The sequence below is a fragment of the Ictalurus punctatus genome, chromosome 19, assembly GCF_001660625.3.
Source record: "Ictalurus punctatus breed USDA103 chromosome 19, Coco_2.0, whole genome shotgun sequence".
In the NCBI taxonomy this organism is placed as follows: Eukaryota; Metazoa; Chordata; class Actinopteri; order Siluriformes; family Ictaluridae; genus Ictalurus; species Ictalurus punctatus.
This window is the reverse complement of record NC_030434.2, coordinates 27746487-27764187: the sequence shown is the minus strand read 5'-3', so window position 1 is coordinate 27764187 and position 17701 is coordinate 27746487. Positions and strand designations below refer to the sequence as shown.

Below are 17701 nucleotides of genomic sequence, written 5' to 3'. Positions count from 1 at the left end.
TGATGAAACAAAGATTGAACTCTTTGGCCTGAATGGCAAGCATCATGTCTGGAGGAAACCAGGCACCACTCATCACCTGGCCAATACCATCCCTACAGTGACGCATGGTGGTGGCAGCATCACGCTGTGGGGATGTTTTTCAGCGGCAGGAACTGGGAGACTAGTCAGGATCGAGGGAAAGATGAATGCAGCAATGTACAGAGACTTCCTTGATGAAAACCTGCTCCAGAGCGGTCTGGACCTCAGACTGGGTGAAGGTTCATCTTCCAACAGGACAACGACCCTAAGCACACAGCCAAGATAACAAAGGAGTGTCTACAGGACAACTCTGTGAATGTCCTTGAGTGGCCCAGCCAGAGCCCAGACTTGAACCCGATTGAACATCTCTGGAGAGATCTGAAAATGGCTGTGCACCGACGCTCCCCAACCAACCTGATGGAGCTTGAGAGGTCCTGCAAAGAAGAATGGGAGAAACTGCCCAAAAATAGGTGTGCCAAGCTTGTAGCATCATTCTCAACAAGACTTGAGGCTGTAATTGGTGCCAAAGCTGCTTCAACAAAGTATTGCGCAAAGGGTGTGAATACTTATGTACATGTGCTTTTTTTGTTTTTTATTTTTAATAAATTTGCAAAGATTTCAAACAAACTTCTTTCATGTTGTCATTATGGGGTATTGTTTGTAGAATTTTGAGGAAAATAATTTATTGAATCCATACTGGAATAAGACTGCAACATAACAAAATGTGGAAAAAGTGAAGCGCTGTGAATACTTTCTGGATGCACTGTGTCTGTAGCGTCACTGCTGTCTGTTTTCAACACAGGAACTTTTCAGGAACCTCAGAACTGTTTTTTTCCACTGGAGGAACAGAATGTCAGACTCCTCCCCTAAATTTTAAACAAATTATTTATCTACTGAACGCTGATCAAAGTTTGATTTCCTTCTCTGATGTTCACAGAAAGAAAGGCTGGAAGTGAGAAAATGTATTTCATTCACAAATTAGCTTCCTTCCGGCTAATGAAAACACCTCATCCACTTTAGTTCCTCAGAGTTTCAGAACCTTGGTCTTGTGTATTTCATTGGTATCACACCGCCCTCTAGTGGTCAGAGTCAGACAATCCGTAATCCGACAGAAGAACGAAAGGAAAACAGTTTCCTCTAACAATTTACATTCTATATTATGATTTAGCGACATCACAAAGTAAGTTCATACATAGCCACGCCCCCTAATACAGCATCGGGAACTACTGAGAAACCTGTACAAGAGTTACTAATATAAACATAATTTTTACGTTAAATCCACACACATTGTAAAATTGCGCTTTAATGATACAGAACCGGTAGACGATCCATCCGAACCTTAAAGACAAAGAGAAACAAGAAACGCAGACTTAAAGACGAATATAACACGTAGTCCTCTGGAAAGGGGTGATGGAAGGGGAGGAGTAAACAGTAAAAAGATAACATGGCACATTTTAGAAAGAGTTGTTTTACAAATCTCTCGTGTGTGAAATTCCTCGGAGGAACTGTGAAACGTTTCCAGACGGCCGAACATTTTCAGCAAAACTTTTAAAACCACTTTCTACTAGTTGTGACCGAACATCAGGATGAATATTTAGCGCGTTCCTAATAAATATATGTAACAGACGTTAGCTACACGTGTGTAAGGTTAGCTACGTGGAACACACACTGAGATTTTATTTCACATTCTCTAAACAACTCTAAACACGCTCCGTTTCCTGCGACAGAAAGCGAGGACGCAGCATTAACGCATCTCTCAAGCGGGAAATTCGAGCTGAAGAGATTACTAATGCGGGAAAGGGGGCGGGGCTTACAGGGGATCAGTTAATATTTCAGAGCTCAAAACACTTACACAGCTGTCAACTATTCCAGATTCACTGGCTTATCTGGAGGAAAAAAAGAAGACTGTATTTGTATTTTATTTTTAAACATACGCAGGTCTGCAATACGACACGAACGAACTTCACATTTTTTCACCTCTAGAAATGAGCGGGACGTTCTCACTGCTATTTCACTTTTACACCAACATTAAAAGTTCACAAGTCCAGTGTAGAAATAATGAACCTTTAAAAATCAAGTTCATGGAGTCCACAGAGCTGAGGAGGTCCTCACAGCGTCACACAGGTGTGTGTGTTCGGCTCTGCTTAGTGCTCCTTCAGCTGGTCCTCCTCCTCCAGTTTGCGGATCTCCTCCTTCAGGAAGTTGATGTGTTCTCTGGAGGCCTTCAACTTCTCCTTCAGCTCAGAGATCTCCAGACTCGTCTTCTTCTTCGCTGCCTCAAGTTTCTCCCGCGTACGCAACTCCAACTCTGCAACTAACACACACACACACGCACACACACACACACACACACACACACACACACACACACACACACACACACACTAAGTGCTTAGCCGCACCTGTGGCTGCAGGTAAAGGAGTGTGTAACGATGCACTCACACTCGGTCTCGTGTTTGTAGGCCCCGAGCGTGAGCTGTCTCGTGGTGTTTAACAGCTGCTGCATCATCGCTGTTGGATCCTGAAAGATCTAAAAACAACAAAACACTTTAATATAATATAACTACGATAAAATACCACAACGTCCGTGATAAACAGTGTGATATATAAACACGTGGGTGTGGACTCTGTGGGGGCGTGGCCTAATCTGGGTCGCACCATTTCATCGTAGAACTCCGAGACGACGGTCTTCTTGGGCATGGCGCTGGAGTCGGACTGGAACAGCTTGAGCAGGTGATACAGAGTGACCTGAGATGGAGAGAGAACTTAAAGTTCCAGAACTTTTAGCACCACGAATCCTGTGCTTACCCGCATCAAACACCAGTACCAAAGAGTCCAGCTGAATGTGGTGCCAAATAACTGATCTCTGAACTGAACTCACAGATGTATTGTGTATCGTCAGGTTGTCATGGTTGCGCACGGTGTACGACTGGACGATTACCTCACCACTGACATTTTTAAATTACTGATTAGAATGTGTCCGAGTCTGGTAGTGTCTACGTGTCCATTTTCTGTACCTTACTGCAGCGCTTCTGATCCCATCCCTAGTTAGAGTTTTTTGGGGGTCTCACAGCCACAAATGTTTAAAGAGACAATTGTGTGTCTGGATTAATCAACAGATCAATTTAATTATCAAATCTCAGCTGTAAGTGTGAATGGCTGTGATTAATATCAATCACTTGTATGAACAACTTCATATTTAACATCTTGTTAGCTAAAGCTCATCTAATCATTACTCCCTGTTACTATAGCAACCAATTTAAAGTACAAATTAGGAATTTATTTTCATTTAGCCAGCACTAAGTAACTGGAGTTGCAGTGTTCTCCCTCGTCTGCTGCGGAGCGTTCACTTCCTGTGGACACGCCCTTCTGCTTTCCCAACACGCCACCGGTGAGGGATTTCACACACTCTGAATTTAAAAACAACACAACAATTAAACCTACTAGTTACTCTGCGTGATGTGCTCGTGTGCACCTGGATATACAGCAGTGCTTGAAAGTTTGTGAACCCTTTAGAATTTCTGCATAAATATGCCTCAATATAAATATACCTCAAACATCATCAGATTCACACACAGGTCCTAAAAGTAGATAAAATATTATACATGGTCATTTATTTATAGAGGAAAATGATCCTAGAGTTAGGGTTAGGTTTAGGATCAACCTAACCCTGACCCTCACAGATATGTAATATTGGAAAATTTTCCTCAATAAAGAAATGACCAAGTATAATATTTTTGTCTCATTAGTTTAAATGGATTCTCTTTATCTACTTTTATGACCTGTGGGTAAATCTAACGGTGTTTGAGGTCATATTTATGCAGAAATTCTAAAGGGTTCACAAACTTTCAAGCACCACTGTATATTTTCCCTCAGTTTTTATTTTCACGTCACTTAAATCACACATAATTCACCTTTTCTGTAATTCTGTCTGGTGCGGTCACCATGTTAAACGGGATATATTTTTATTAGCAGTTTTATTTATGTTGCTGTTTACTTGTCCTTCCAGCGCTGTGAGCTTTGCCTTTTATGGAGTTTTGTGGGCGGTGCCAAATGTAAAATCCTCGGTGCTGCGACTGTTCTACAGTCACATCTACAACAATGTATGCGTGTATGCTAACGCTGTACAGCGACACCATGTAAATACAACCTGAACACAATTTACTGAAATATAAGAGTTTAAATGTTTAAAGTGTACCTAAAGTGTGTGTTCAGGGTGTGTGTTACTCACCGGTCTCTCGTTGGGATCGATGAAGAAGATCTTTATAATGATCTCAAACTCTCCCCAGCCGGTTTCTGTGATCTCATACGGCGGCTTCGTCACCACTGTAACAGCACACACACACACACACACACACACACATTCCCAATGCTGAAGTTGTATTTTGTTTCAACTGGAACTTTACAGTGAAGCACGGTAGTGGTAGTATTGTTTACATCGTTATTTTTGTACAGGTTTGTGGAGATTCTGCTTCAGTCCCGAGTTCCTCCGCTGAAAGAATGTCATAAATAAATAAATAAATACATAAATAAAGAATAATAACCGATGCGTGTACCTCGTAAAGGATTTCCGTAACTCTCGTGTAGTTTGAACTGGATCTTCTTGACGTAAGCGGACATGTCCTGAGGGGAACACAACCAGGTTTGGTTTATAGATTGTGTACAATATCGTTCAGTCGAGGTTGAGATTGTCAGCATTCAGGTAAAAGGTGAGCTAGTGTTTTATACGTTGTGAACAGTCTCTGTGAATGTGATTCAGAAAACTCCAGAACATCGACGTAAATTATTAACACTAAACTAAAATAACAGCGTAATCATTGTGGGAAACTTCACGGCCGTGTCACAGAACGCTAACGTTCTCGTAACAGCTGATGTAGTGTTAATTACACGTTAATTACAGCGGTTATAACAGACATTACCTCATTTCTATACGGTTTAACGTAAACAGTCCACTGATGTGTGTGTCCGTCTTCTTCACGCTTCTTACCGAAATATCGAGCAACGTTACCGAACACGATGGGTTTCACAATGGTCACGCCCTGTAGGGAAACACACACACACACACACACACACACACACACACACACACTCAGACTGTTTCTTACTGTCACACACACTCACACACCAGGAGCTAATCCTGTAGAAATAATATTTTCACATCCGAATGAAAACATCAGGGTTTTATCTTCAGGTTTATGTGAATATTCGACAAAATATCCCCAAAACCCATTTATTTATTTATTTACGGCTAAAAGGTGCCATTAATTTATGCTAACAAATAAAAATGAGTTTTCATAAATAAAACTTTCTAAAAAGCATCAATCCAACACAAGGTTTGTAATTTGCGCTTTAAATTTAAACACTGTACATAAATATACTCGCGAATCCTTGCTTTGTTAATCGTGACTGAAAAAATAAATAAAAATCGCGTTTCAGTGACACTGCTTGGAGTCCTTTCTCGGCTCCCGTAACTCTGTTTCTTTGGCAACACGTCCAGACTTCCATTACTTCGCTTAAATGCTAAAGCTAATCCGAAACAAAAATGCGAATTATAATGAATCATAAACGTTTTATTTGTTAATCTGCATCTAAAATATTATATTTATTATTTATTTAAATGATCTCTGAGGGAGGGCTTTTATTACAGCGAGCTGGAATTTCCCGCTTTAACGGAAACGAAGAAAGAAAGATGGCGGCGCTTCCGCAGCGTTCTGCTCTACGTAAACAAACACGATTAGCTTCATTTCTTTCACATGCTAAAACCCATCCCATGTAACTACACAACTGGGAGCTTTGGCAAGTCTTAAATAATTAACATGACAAATAATTAACATAAGTAGCAAACACGACGCTAACTGTAACGCCAAATTAGCTAACACAAGCGGTTTAGCCACTGTTATTGCTAGCACTGTGTAAAGCTAAGAGAACTACTTAGCATCTGACCTTCACACGGCCTCCAGAATCCGGACCAAATTCAGCCATCCTCTTAAACATAGTACAGACAGAGCAAATATTCAATCCGGATTATTTTATAAAGAAATAAATCTGGGTTTTGTAACTGATCCGGATTAAAGTGTGAAATTGCCATGAAGCGCAGTCTGAGATTCACTTCATCAGATTAGCATGGGAGTGTGAAGTGTGCGGTGATAAGAGTGAAAACACACACCTTCCATAATAAAAGTCCCGTAGGTGTTCTTTGAAAGAATGGAAGCAATTTCGATGTCGGAATCTTTATTACGTGAAATTTTAATAAAAATAATTAAAAAGGAAACCACTGAGACTGAAATATCAACAGCACAATCCATTATTTTTATAAATCACTTTATTTATATTTACATTTATATTTACGATATTTATCATCTTCAGAGCAAGCCTCACAAAATACACTAGAAGGATTTTTAATAATCCAGTTTGCCCGTATTGAGCCAACAAATCTGAAGGTGAAGCTGCCAAACAGGAGCTGAGGCTGTATCTCAGCAACGACTCTGCACAATGTCACAAATTTTGGTAGTCGACTTCAGGACCATGACCTGAGGCTATGCAACAAATTTTGTGACAGCGCCACTTACTGGTCAAAAGTTACAATGACATGCTGACACAACTTGTATCTAAGCCATTTTTGCTGCTTCTCCAAATTTTGCTCACATCATTTTGAGATCTGTCTGAACAAAATTTAAAGGAACTCTGGAACTGTCTATCAAAGGAACTGTTCTCCCATAATGGACTGGTAAATGTGTGAAACTACAAACCATTCCTGAATCTCTTTGTCTATATTTACGGCTCCACTTTCCTGTTATTGCTTATGCAAGAATTGTAGAGCGTCTGTGAATGTACGGCTCTCTGAGTCTGGGTGCTTGACCTCCGAAAATGCTGCCTGTAGCTTTAATATACCATTATTATTCTTCTCAAAAGGGTTATTGGACAATTCATTCTAAATTTCAGATATTATAATTTGCCATGATAGAAATTATATATTACAAAACAGAATTGTCCGAAACTAGAAAAACATGACATTTCATCACAACCTTTTTATTCATTTTATGAGACTCTTATTACATATTAAGCTGGAATATTAATAACCAAGGAACTACAAAACAGATGTTTGTAATTACACATATTTACAAAGAGACATGTAACTTTAAAACACTTATCAATGAACATAACAGTATTTGTAAAATATTGTGGAATCATACACTGAATGTATGGTTTATTAATGACTCGATCAGTACACCTAACACACTGCCACCTCAGTATATGTATATGCGTATAAAATATACAGTATATAATGCAAAAATGCTCATAAATGTCCTCAACATTTATTTTCTTGAAAGCCTGTTTATTGTGTAATATCGGCTCGAGTCAGGAGCAGTCTTAAGTCCTGCGCCGCTCTCTGATAGTTTAATATAACCTCAATATGTCACGCTGATACTTACATTTTGGCTGTAAATACACTCACACACACTATGGAATATCAATCAAGGACAATATTAAATACAGAAATATGACACAAAAGGATTTTTTTGTCCTAACATCAGAGGAGACGCATCTTAATCAAAAGCATCTCTTATCTCAAGGAAGAAATTGTTTTTAGATCAAGTGATGAATGAAGTTAAAGTTTCTCTGTAAGCGTAACAGATTAAACTGTAAGCGTAGCAGATTAAACTTAAACAGCTGCGTCACCCGTAAACTGCGTGAACTGCGAACTTTACCCACATAAATACTGGACTGAATGCGAACATAAGCTTTTTTATGTTTATTTTATTATTATTTTCAGTAGCACAGAGCGTACAAAATACTAAACACACACTAAACAAACAGTTATTAACTTTGGCTTGTCCACCAGACCAGGTTCTCCAGCATGCATATTTTTATGGTGAAAAAAAGCCACAACTAACATCATGATCTCGAAGCAATAAACTCCAGTTCATAGACTATAAGCTTCAATTCCATTATGCAGTTTGTGCATGAATCTTTGATCTTTTTTCTCAATTTTTTATCTTTGATCTTTTCTATTCAAGCAATCTTACAGATATAAAAGAAATGTAAATAGGTATTTATCATTCAACACATATAGAAATAATAAATTTAATAAAATAAAAACCCAACTCTTTGGCTCTTAGTTTGTAGCCTCAACATCTGAACATCTGTTTAACACTGAATAATTGTATTTTTATGTATGTTCATGTTTACGAGGTTGAATTTGTGCGTAAATGCCTTCAGCTCCATCGGAGTGTTTCAGCTGCTCTGAAGCTCTTGCTTTAGCCTCTTGAGATTCTTTAGATTTTTTCTTTTCATCTTCATCTTTGTCTAAATTGACCAGAGTTTGCTCCATTGTTGGCTGATGTGTGATGTTTCCGTACATTACCTCCTCTTCAGCTGATTTTTGCATCATTACACTGTCCATAGTTATCACATGTTCTTCCTGGACCTCCTCGATTGCTGCATCTCCAGTTTCTCCCTCGGTTTGGTGTTCGGAGCCGTGGTGGACGGTGGCGTATTTGGCAGTGAGAGAAGAAAGGCTTCTGATTTCACTTCTTTCTCTATTTAGAAACTTGACAGTGGTGTAATGAAGCGACTCTGATAAATCCGTTTTGTTTACATACACAGACTCTCCATCTTCTTCCTGTAAAATGGCATTGGGGATCTACAGGAAATACAATTCTTTACTTTAAAACGTAATATAAAGGGCCACTGATGTGACCTATAGTTAAACCTCTGTGTGTGTGTGTGTGTGTGTGTGTGTGTGTGTGTGTGTGTCATTTCACACTAACCCTGTCATTTAAAACCAGTCCTGCTGCCTCTCCTTGTCCAGAAGGATTCACTGTCTCTCCTTGTCCAGAAGGATTCACTGTCTCTCCTTGTCCAGAAGATTTTGTTGTCCTGAAAATATAAAAGCCAATTTTGTGTTGATTCATAATATTACATTAAATCTTCCGTGTGCCTAAACATTTAGAGTTTAATTCTATAATAATGTTTTAGTTAACAGACCTACAGTCCCTAGTGTAAAAGTAACAGTTTTTACAGTGAACACACCTTACACACAGGAATACACCACACAGCATCATCATTACTGAAGCTCCAACAGCTGCACCAATCAGCACGGAGGAAATATCCACACCTGCACCTAAAATAATAAAACAGAGAAAATAACACCTTATTATAATCTAGAACTATTACCGAATTGTTCAGTGGCAGTTTAAATAATCTGTTTAAAGCATGCATCAGTGTAAAGCACAGAGGAATGTATTTGGGCTTGTAGATGAGAGATGTTTTTATGATGTATAGTATGTATGATCTATATAAAATGATATAGATGATTGTAGATGTTTTAACTACAGACACAGTGTTTTTGAAACAAATGAAGTGGATTTTGTATAAATGCAGGCATTGTGTAATATCTGTATAAACTTTGATACCTTCTTGTTCGTAAGTGCACACCTGTCGAGACCTTTAACACTAAGCCACATGGTGACTTTAAAATGCTGTCAGTAATTTCTCACTGAGCTTGGCTTGGGTTCTGAGTGATGGAGAACCTGCCAGTTATCCAGTGTTCATCCAGGTGGACACATCTCAGGTAGTTTAATAATCAGCTTGGTTTTCCAGTTGAACATTCAACAACTACAGTCCCCACCAAAACTATTGGAACAGTAAGACCAATCCATTTTTTGTGCTGTACATCAAAGACATTTGGGTTTGAGATCAAAAGTTGGAGACGAGACTAGAGTTTAGGATTTCAGCTTTTATTTCCTGTCATTTACATCTAGATGTTAAACAACATAAAACATAGAACCTTTTGTATCAGACCTCACAAATTTGTAGGCAAGCAAAAATATTGGAACATGTGACTGACAGGTGTTTCTTGCTACACACGTGTGTCCTGTTAGATTGATTGTTTAAACAAGAAATAGCTCTGAACAGCTACTATCCTTCAGTTTTATCCTTCATTTTCACCTGTGAAGACTGCATTTGTTAAAAAGGATAAACCAACATGAAGATCAGAGAGCTGTCTATGGGAACCATTTTGAAGCTGAGAAAAGAGGGAAAATTAATTAGAATCATTACATAAACATTGGGCATAGCCAATGCAACAATTTGAAAAGTCCTGAAAAAAAGAAACCACTGGTGTACTGAGCAACAGACATCACATGCGTCGGCCAAGGACAACAATAGCCGTTTATGACAGAAACATTGTGAGAGCTGTGAAGAAAACCCCAAAAACAACATTCAGTGACACCAACAACAATCTCCACAGTTCAGGGTGAAGGTATCACAATCCACCATTTTGAAGAAGACTTCGAGAACAGAAATACAGTGCATCTAGAAAGTATTCACAGCGCTTCACTTTTTCCACATTTTGTTATGTTAGAGCCTTATTACAAAATGGATTAAATTCATTATTTTCCTCAAAATTCTACAAACAATACCCCATAATGACAACATGAAAGAAGTTTGTTTGAAATCTTTGCAAATTTATTAAAAATAAAAAGCAAACAAAGCACATGTACATAAGTATTCACGGCCTTTGCCATGACACTCAAAATTGAGCTCAGGTGCGTCCTGTTTCCACTGATCATCCTTCAGATGTTTCTACAATGTGATTGGAGTCCACCTGTGGTAAATTCAGTTGATTGGACATGATTTGGAAAGGCACACACCTGTCTATATAAGGTCCCACAGTTAACACTGCATGTCAGAGCACAAACCAAGCCATGAAGTGCAAGGAACTGTCTGTAGACCTCTGAGACAGGATTGTATGGAGGCACAGATCTGGGGAAGGGTACAGAAACATTTCTGCAGCATTGAAGGTCCCAATGAGCACAGTGGCCTCCATCATCCGTAAAAGGAAGAAGTCTGGAACCAGCAGGACTCTTCCTAGAGCTGGCCGCCCGGCCAAACTGAGCGATTGGGGTGAAGGGCCTTAGTCAGGGAGGTGAGCAAAAACCCGATGGTCACTCTGACAGAGCTCCAGCATGTCTCTGTGGAGAGAGGAGAACCTTCCAGAAGAACAACCATCTCTGCAGCATTCCACCAATAAGGCCTGTATGGTAGAGTGGCCAGACGGAAGACACTCCTCAGTAAAAGGCACATGACAGCCCGCCTGGAGTTTGCCAGAAGACACCTGGACTCTCAGACCATGAGAAACAAAAGTCTCTGGTCTGATGAAACAAAGATTGAACTCTTTGACCTGAATGGCAAGCGTCATGTCTGGAGGAAACCAGGCACCACTCATCACCTGGCCAATACCATCCCTGCAGTGAAGCATGGTGGTGGAAGCATCATGCTGTGGGGATGTTTTTCAGTGGCAGGAACTGCGAGACTAGTCAGGATCGAGGGAAAGATGAATGCAGCAATGTACAGAGACTTCCTTGATGAAAACCTGCTCCAGAGTGCTCTGGACCTCAAACTGGGTGAAGGTTCATCTTCCAACAGAACAACGACCCTAAGCACACAGCCAGGATAATGAAGGAGTGGCTACAGGACAACTCTGTGAATGTCCTTGAGTGGCCCAGCCAGAGCCCAGACTTGAACCCAATTGAACATCTCTGGAGAGATCTGAAAATGGCTGTGCACCGACGCTCCCCAACCAACCTGATGGAGCTTGAGAGGTCCTGCAAAGAAGAATGGGAGAAACTGCCCAAAAATAGGTGTGTCAAGCTTGTAGTATCATACTCAAAAAAAACTTAAGGCTGTAATTGGTGCCAAAGCTGCTTCAACAAAGTATTGAGTAAAGGGTGTGAATACTTATGTATATTATGGGGTATTGTTTGCAGAATTTTGAGGAAAATAATGAATTTAATACATTTTGGTATAAGACTGTAACATGACAAAATGTGGGAAAAGTGAAGCGCTGTGAATACTTTCTGGATGCACTGTATGAAGTCATACCACAAGATGCAGACCGCTCATCAGCAGTAAGAATCAGAAAACCAGACTGGAATTCACAAAGAAATACAAAAGTGATCCACAAAATTTCTGGGACCAAGATACACCTCTACCAAAGTGATGGAAAGGCCAAAGTGTGGAGAAAGAAAGGATCTGCTCATGATCCAGAACATACAAGCTCATCTATGAAACATGGTGGAGGTAGCGTCATGGCTTGGGCTTGCACGGCTGCTTCTGGAACATTCTCACTAATCTTTATTGATGATGAACTCATGATGTTATCAGCAGAACGAATTCAGAAGTTTACAGGAACATTCTGTCTGCAGATTTACAGAGAAATGCATCCAAATGAATCAGGAGGAACTTCATCATGCAGCAAGACAACGATCCAAAACACACTTCCACCTCAACACAGGACTTCATCAGGGGGAAAGTGGAAGGTTTTAGACTGGACAAGTCAATCACCAGACCTTCACCCAACTGATCAGCACCTCACCTCCTGAAGAGGAGACTGAAGGGAGAAACCCCCCGAAACAAACAACTACTGAAAGAAGCTGCAGGAGAAACCAGGAGAAGCTTCACAGAAGAAACCAGCAGTTTGGTGTCAGTGAGTCGCAGGAGTGATGCAGTTAAAGCAAGTAAGATTCAAATGTGCTTCAAATGTGGGAAAAGCAACCAAATATTAAGTGTTATTTACTTCAAGACCTATCTGTTCCTATACTTTTGCTGCCCTAAAAATTGGGTGGTCTGATACAAAAGGTTATGTTTTACGTTGTTCACATCTAGATGTAAATACCAGGAAATAAAAGCTGAAATCATAAACTATCATCTCATATGCATCTTTTGATCTCAAATGGCTTTGGAGTACAGCACAAACAATTGAATTGGCCTTGCTGTTCCAATAGTCTCAGAGGAGACTGCATAAATGAGGTAAATGTCAGTCACTCTGGATAAGTCTGCCAAATGCTGTGAATGTAAATAGCTTCTTTCCTTGAGACTAACTCACCTTTGCAGCTGGAGATGCTCAGCCAACGATTCCAAGCACAGATATATAATCCTCTTCAGATGAGGAACATGAGGAGAAATCAGGTTCAGGTCTCTTTCATATGTTCTGCCAAAAGCCATGAGCTCTCATTGTAGGTTCTGTTTCAGTGTAAAATTTTGGATGTCCAACATTGCTCCTTCACCACTATTTTACTTTTTGGAGCCAGCTTCAACATGGCTTGCTTGTCTCTCATAGACAGCTCTCTGGTCTTTATGTGTGTTTATCCTTTTTAACAAAACATAAAATGCAGTTGTGGTGTAACTGTTTTGTCATGCAAGTAGACCTGGGGAGTGGGGCACACTTTAGAGTGTAACACAGGAAGTGAGAGGGAAGGTACATTGTTGATGCATATGGCGCATGAGGTTATTATTAAAGCACACGGTTGAAATGGTACGCTATCTCTTTATTATTCCGCGTTACTGTTTCTGGTAACGTGGAATAATGAAGAGATAGCGTACCATTTCAACCACATGCTTTAATAATAACCTCGTGCGCCACATGCAACAACAGTGTAGCCACCGGAGCCTTTTGAGTTCACCAAACCCCAAGAATTGGAAAAATGGATTAGAAGGTTCGAGCGCTTTCAGCAAGCCAGCAATCTTCATACAACCACAGATGGAAACCAGGTTAACACCCTCGCGTACTGTATGGGGGACGAAGCGGATGATGTACTTAAAGGACTGAACTTATCTGACACCCAGAAACAGCAATATGCCACGGTAAGAGACGGATTGCACAGCTTCTTCATCATTAAGAAAAACGTGATATATGAAAGAGCACGTTTAAACATGAGATAGCAAGGAGAAAATGAAACTGTCGACTCGTTTGTGACTGCTTTATACACCATGGCTGAACACTGTAACTATGGAGTGCTGCATGATGAGTTAATCAGAGACAGGCTAGTAGTAGGACTAGCTAACTTGCGCCTAGACAAAGACCTCACGCTAGAGAAAGCGTTCGAGATGGCAAGACAGACTGAAGCAGTTAAACAACAGCAGACCAGCCTGTGTGGTGATATGGTGGGCAAAAGAGAAATATGCTCTGTGGATAGAGTAATGAGCAAAGGTAAACAGTTCCAGAAAAAGAAGAAATACCCACAGAGGGACAAACCAAGCCAAGGGCGCGCAGAGAATAACGGACAATCTAAATGCTTCAAATGTGGGAAAAGCAACCTCTCATGCAAAAACACAGTGTCCGGCAAATGAAGTCATGTGTCATGCATATGGAAAAAAAGGACACTACAAACGTGTGTGTATGTCATCAAAGACAGTGCATGAGATACAAGAAGAAGAGGACAGCATTTTTCTTGGTACAGTAAAGAAGGAGGCTCTAGGACTCACATGGGCTTGTGAATGATTCAGAGACTTTCCCATAGGCCGAAATTTCGAACCGGAGACAGACCATAAGCCACTATTAAGTCTCCTAGGGGCCCAAGCTTTAAACACCTTACCCCCACTTATTCAGCGTTTCAGGATGAGACTCATGAGATACTCTTACACCATCTCACATGCCCCTGGAAAGAACCTGTGGACAGCAGACACATTGTCCCGAGCACCGCTACAGGCCGCCAGGTCACACGGAGACAAAGAGCTCATGGAGAGCACAAATATCTATATGGATAGCATCATGGAAAACATGCCGATGAGCGCTTCCTACATGGACAATCTGAGGGAGCATCTTAAAGCAGACAGCGTGTGCTCCAAGGTCATGGACATGTGTCAGGATGGGTGGCCAGAGTTCAGCTCATGTGAGGGCACCATAAAGCTGTACTGGGCAGAGCGAGCCTTCCTCACAGTTCAACACGGGCTTTTGTTAAAAGGGACAAGGCTGGTCATCCCTGCAGCCCTAAGAAATGACATCCTCAGCAAGCTACACGAGGGGCATCAAGGTGTGGTAAAATGTGGAGCCCGTGCATGGCAGAGTGTGTGGTGGCCGGTTTGAGCCAGAGAAGGAGTGCGGACTTAAAATGCTTCAACAAGCGTCACCGAGCAAATGAGCTCAGAAACATCTCACCGGAAGAACAGGTGTCGATGACTGACGCGAAAGTAACAGGGACTGTGGTGGGGGAACACTCAACACCCCGATCATACCTGGTGGATGTGCCTCATGGGACTGTTCGGAGGAACTGTCAACACCTTATCCCTATGGACAACCCTGTGAGTGTACAGGACACTCAGATGCCTACACCGGCAGACACAGTTGTCTCTTCCCGTGGATAACCAACACCTGGACCTGGTTCAGCTTCCACTACAGTCAGAACCAGATCTGGCTGTGAAGTGGTGAAACCACATCAATTAGACTTGTTGAAATGGTAGAAAGAGATGAAAGAATGAAATAAACACTGAAAGATTTAGTTTGGAAAAAATAGACGTTTTCAAAATATACTGACATTTATGTGAGAATGCCATAAGTTGTTGCTATGTTACTATGGTGGAAAAATTTACAGTTTACAAGAAATGTTCTGTAATGAAGGGCATAAGGGCTGAGTTTAGAGCTATGTTAATTATCACTGTTTTGAAAAACTTAAAAGGGGGAGATGTGGTGTAACTGGTTTGTCATGCATGTAGACCTGGGGAGTGTGGGACACTTTAGAGTGTAACACAGGGAGTGAGAGGGAAGGTACATTGTTGTTGCACGTGGCGCACAAGGTTATTATTAAAGCACACGGTTGAAATGGTACGCTATCTCTTTATTATTCCACGTTACCAGAAGCGGTAACGCGACAGCAGTCTTCATAGGTGAAACCCAGGGCTCAAGCCAAGAGTAGACATTCTGAGCTGTTAATTGTTTAAACAATCAATTTAACAGGAAATACCTGCGCAACAAGAAACACCCGTCAGTCACATATGTTCCAATATTCCAGTAAGTGCTATGCTGTTATTTTGACCGAGTGTCTCATTATTTCATAATATTATCTTGTTATTTTGACTTACAAACGCTTAATAAGAGTTTTGACTTAGTTAACTTAATACCTTGTTCATGGACATGGGAAGGCATTTTACATTGGGGGTGCTGAAAGTTTAAGCAGCATGCATGTGGCATATGCTATGACATCACACTCAAACAACAGTCAGATCATTTTCTTTAATAGAGAATGATTTATGGATGAATTCTCAAATCAGAATATGATATGGTGAAGTTTTCTGTTAAGAGATGTTTGTTTAACATTTATAGAAATGGTCGTAAGAGTAGGCACTTTGTAAAAGTCAGTGAATTTTCCAACAAGGAAGTTACTTCCTGTTATTGATTATGTTATAGTAGCTATATACAGTCATTCCATCTCACTCCTATTGTTAAAAATGCAGCTTAGCATGTTACTGAGAAACTGTGAAGTGTAAACTCCTCTGTCCTGAAGACTCGAGTCTCACTCCATAACATTAAACAGGTAAAAGTTCACTGTGTCGTTCATTAATAAATAAATTAAATAAAATGAGTAATTGCTCACAAATCGCTTAAAAACTACTCAAAAACCTTTAATTAATATTAGGGGCCAAGCACTGAAGGTGCATAGGCACCCTGTTGTTATAGTATGTTTTCTTCTTGTACTGGCTAGGGTGTCTATGGCAGAAGCATCTGGTAAAGGGTTGTGAAATTTGGCACACTGATTGGCGAGGGGCTAAGGAACATTCTGAATAAATCTGGGCCAAGTGCTGCCACCATCAGCTCAAATTTTGTCCTAATTTGGAAGTATATTATGGTCATAACTTTTGAACCATGTGTCCAAAATTCCCTGGGTCGAGACGGGTTCAACGCACCATATGATTTCAGTTTCTGCCTAATTAGATTTATATTAAAATCCACAATGGATTTTGTCTAAAACTTTTCTTTGACACTCCTCTTACAAATTTTGTCATATGCTGAATTTGGCTTACGTCATCTTCAGAGTAAGCCTCACAAAAGTTATGAAAATGTAGAAATTTTTAATTTTCCAAACAGTTTGCCCTTAATGGGCCAATGAATCGGACAGTGAAGCCACCAAACAGGAAGTAAGGCTGTATCTCATCAATGACCTTGAGCACTAACACAAAACTTGGAAGCCATCTTCTGGATCATGACCTGAGGCTATGGAACAAAGTCCTGACAGCACCACCTACTGGTCAAAAGATACAATAACATGCTAACATGCTTATATCTAACTGCTATTTTTGCTACTCCTCCAAATTTTGCTGAAGCTGCCGAGGCACCCCCATATCCCATGACCTTGAACTCATTATTTCGAGATATCAGCTCATTATATTGACTTAGTAACTGATTATTTTGACTTTTGACTCTGTAGACACTCGTTTGAACAACTACATGTGCTTATTATTTTGAATAAGTAACTCTTATGTTTACTTGATGACTTGATAACTTGTTATTTTGACAAACTCATAGTTTGACCTCAGCAACTCTTTTGATTTACTGTCACAGATTTGTAATGGAGGTGGATGCAAGTGCAGATTTAGTTCATTATAAGTGAAAACACATGAAACATAAAAACCATAAAACAAAATGAGGAGTAGTGAAGCAAAGCAACAACTTAAGCATGACATGAGTTAGTTTACAAAGACAAGAAAAGACAAAAACTAGACAATGTGTGCTAAACAGGACAAGACAAATACTGGTGCTCATTAACCATCATTAACAGTCATGTGATGTGGTGAGATCAGGTGATGTGCAGTGGCTGATGGGTATTGTAGTTCTGTATTCAGCGCACTCATGACACTACTACTAAAAATATGTCGAGCTCACTCAGCAGGTCTGCTTGTTAGGCCT

At 40.3% G+C, this 17701-nt stretch overlaps 2 protein-coding genes across 3 annotated transcripts in view; both read right to left on the bottom strand.

The window, feature by feature from the left end:
- Window positions 1–1149: 1149 nt before the first annotated feature.
- Window positions 1150–6173, bottom strand: yeats4 (YEATS domain containing 4). Its single transcript, XM_017493803.3, has 7 exons — window positions 5962–6173; window positions 4938–5057; window positions 4575–4641; window positions 4250–4344; window positions 2677–2766; window positions 2461–2548; window positions 1150–2332 (listed from the first exon to the last, which is right to left on the bottom strand). The coding sequence occupies exons 1-7, from the start codon at window positions 6010–6012 to the stop codon at window positions 2163–2165; spliced, it is 681 nt and encodes a 226-aa protein (XP_017349292.1). The 5' UTR covers window positions 6013–6173; the 3' UTR covers window positions 1150–2162.
- Window positions 6174–7763: 1590 nt separating this feature from the next.
- Window positions 7764–17701, bottom strand: part of LOC108279481 (B-cell receptor CD22) — a 127390-nt gene continuing 117452 nt past the window's right edge. The window contains exons 11-13 of one of the 2 annotated variants that reach the window (XM_053688408.1): window positions 9052–9142; window positions 8790–8898; window positions 7764–8662 (exon numbers count right to left, since the gene is read on the bottom strand). In XM_053688408.1, coding sequence (XP_053544383.1) covers window positions 8189–8662; window positions 8790–8898; window positions 9052–9142 — 674 coding nt within the window. In that variant the 3' untranslated portion in view covers window positions 7764–8188. The remainder of the gene's footprint in view (window positions 8663–8789; window positions 8899–9051; window positions 9143–17701) is intronic. The other variant, XM_053688410.1, reaches the window with a different exon arrangement.

Excerpts from the sequence above, each read along its gene's own strand:
- yeats4 (XM_017493803.3), bottom strand. The coding sequence starts at position 6,012 with ATGTTTAAGAGGATGGCTGAATTTGGTCCGGATTCTGGAGGCCGTGTG. Across the intron at positions 2,767-4,249 it reads TCGATCCCAACGAGAGACCG|GTCACTCTGTATCACCTGCT; the intron begins GTGAGTAACACA and ends TCTCCATCTCAG. Across the intron at positions 2,549-2,676 it reads CGGAGTTCTACGATGAAATG|ATCTTTCAGGATCCAACAGC; the intron begins GTGCGACCCAGA and ends TGTTGTTTTTAG.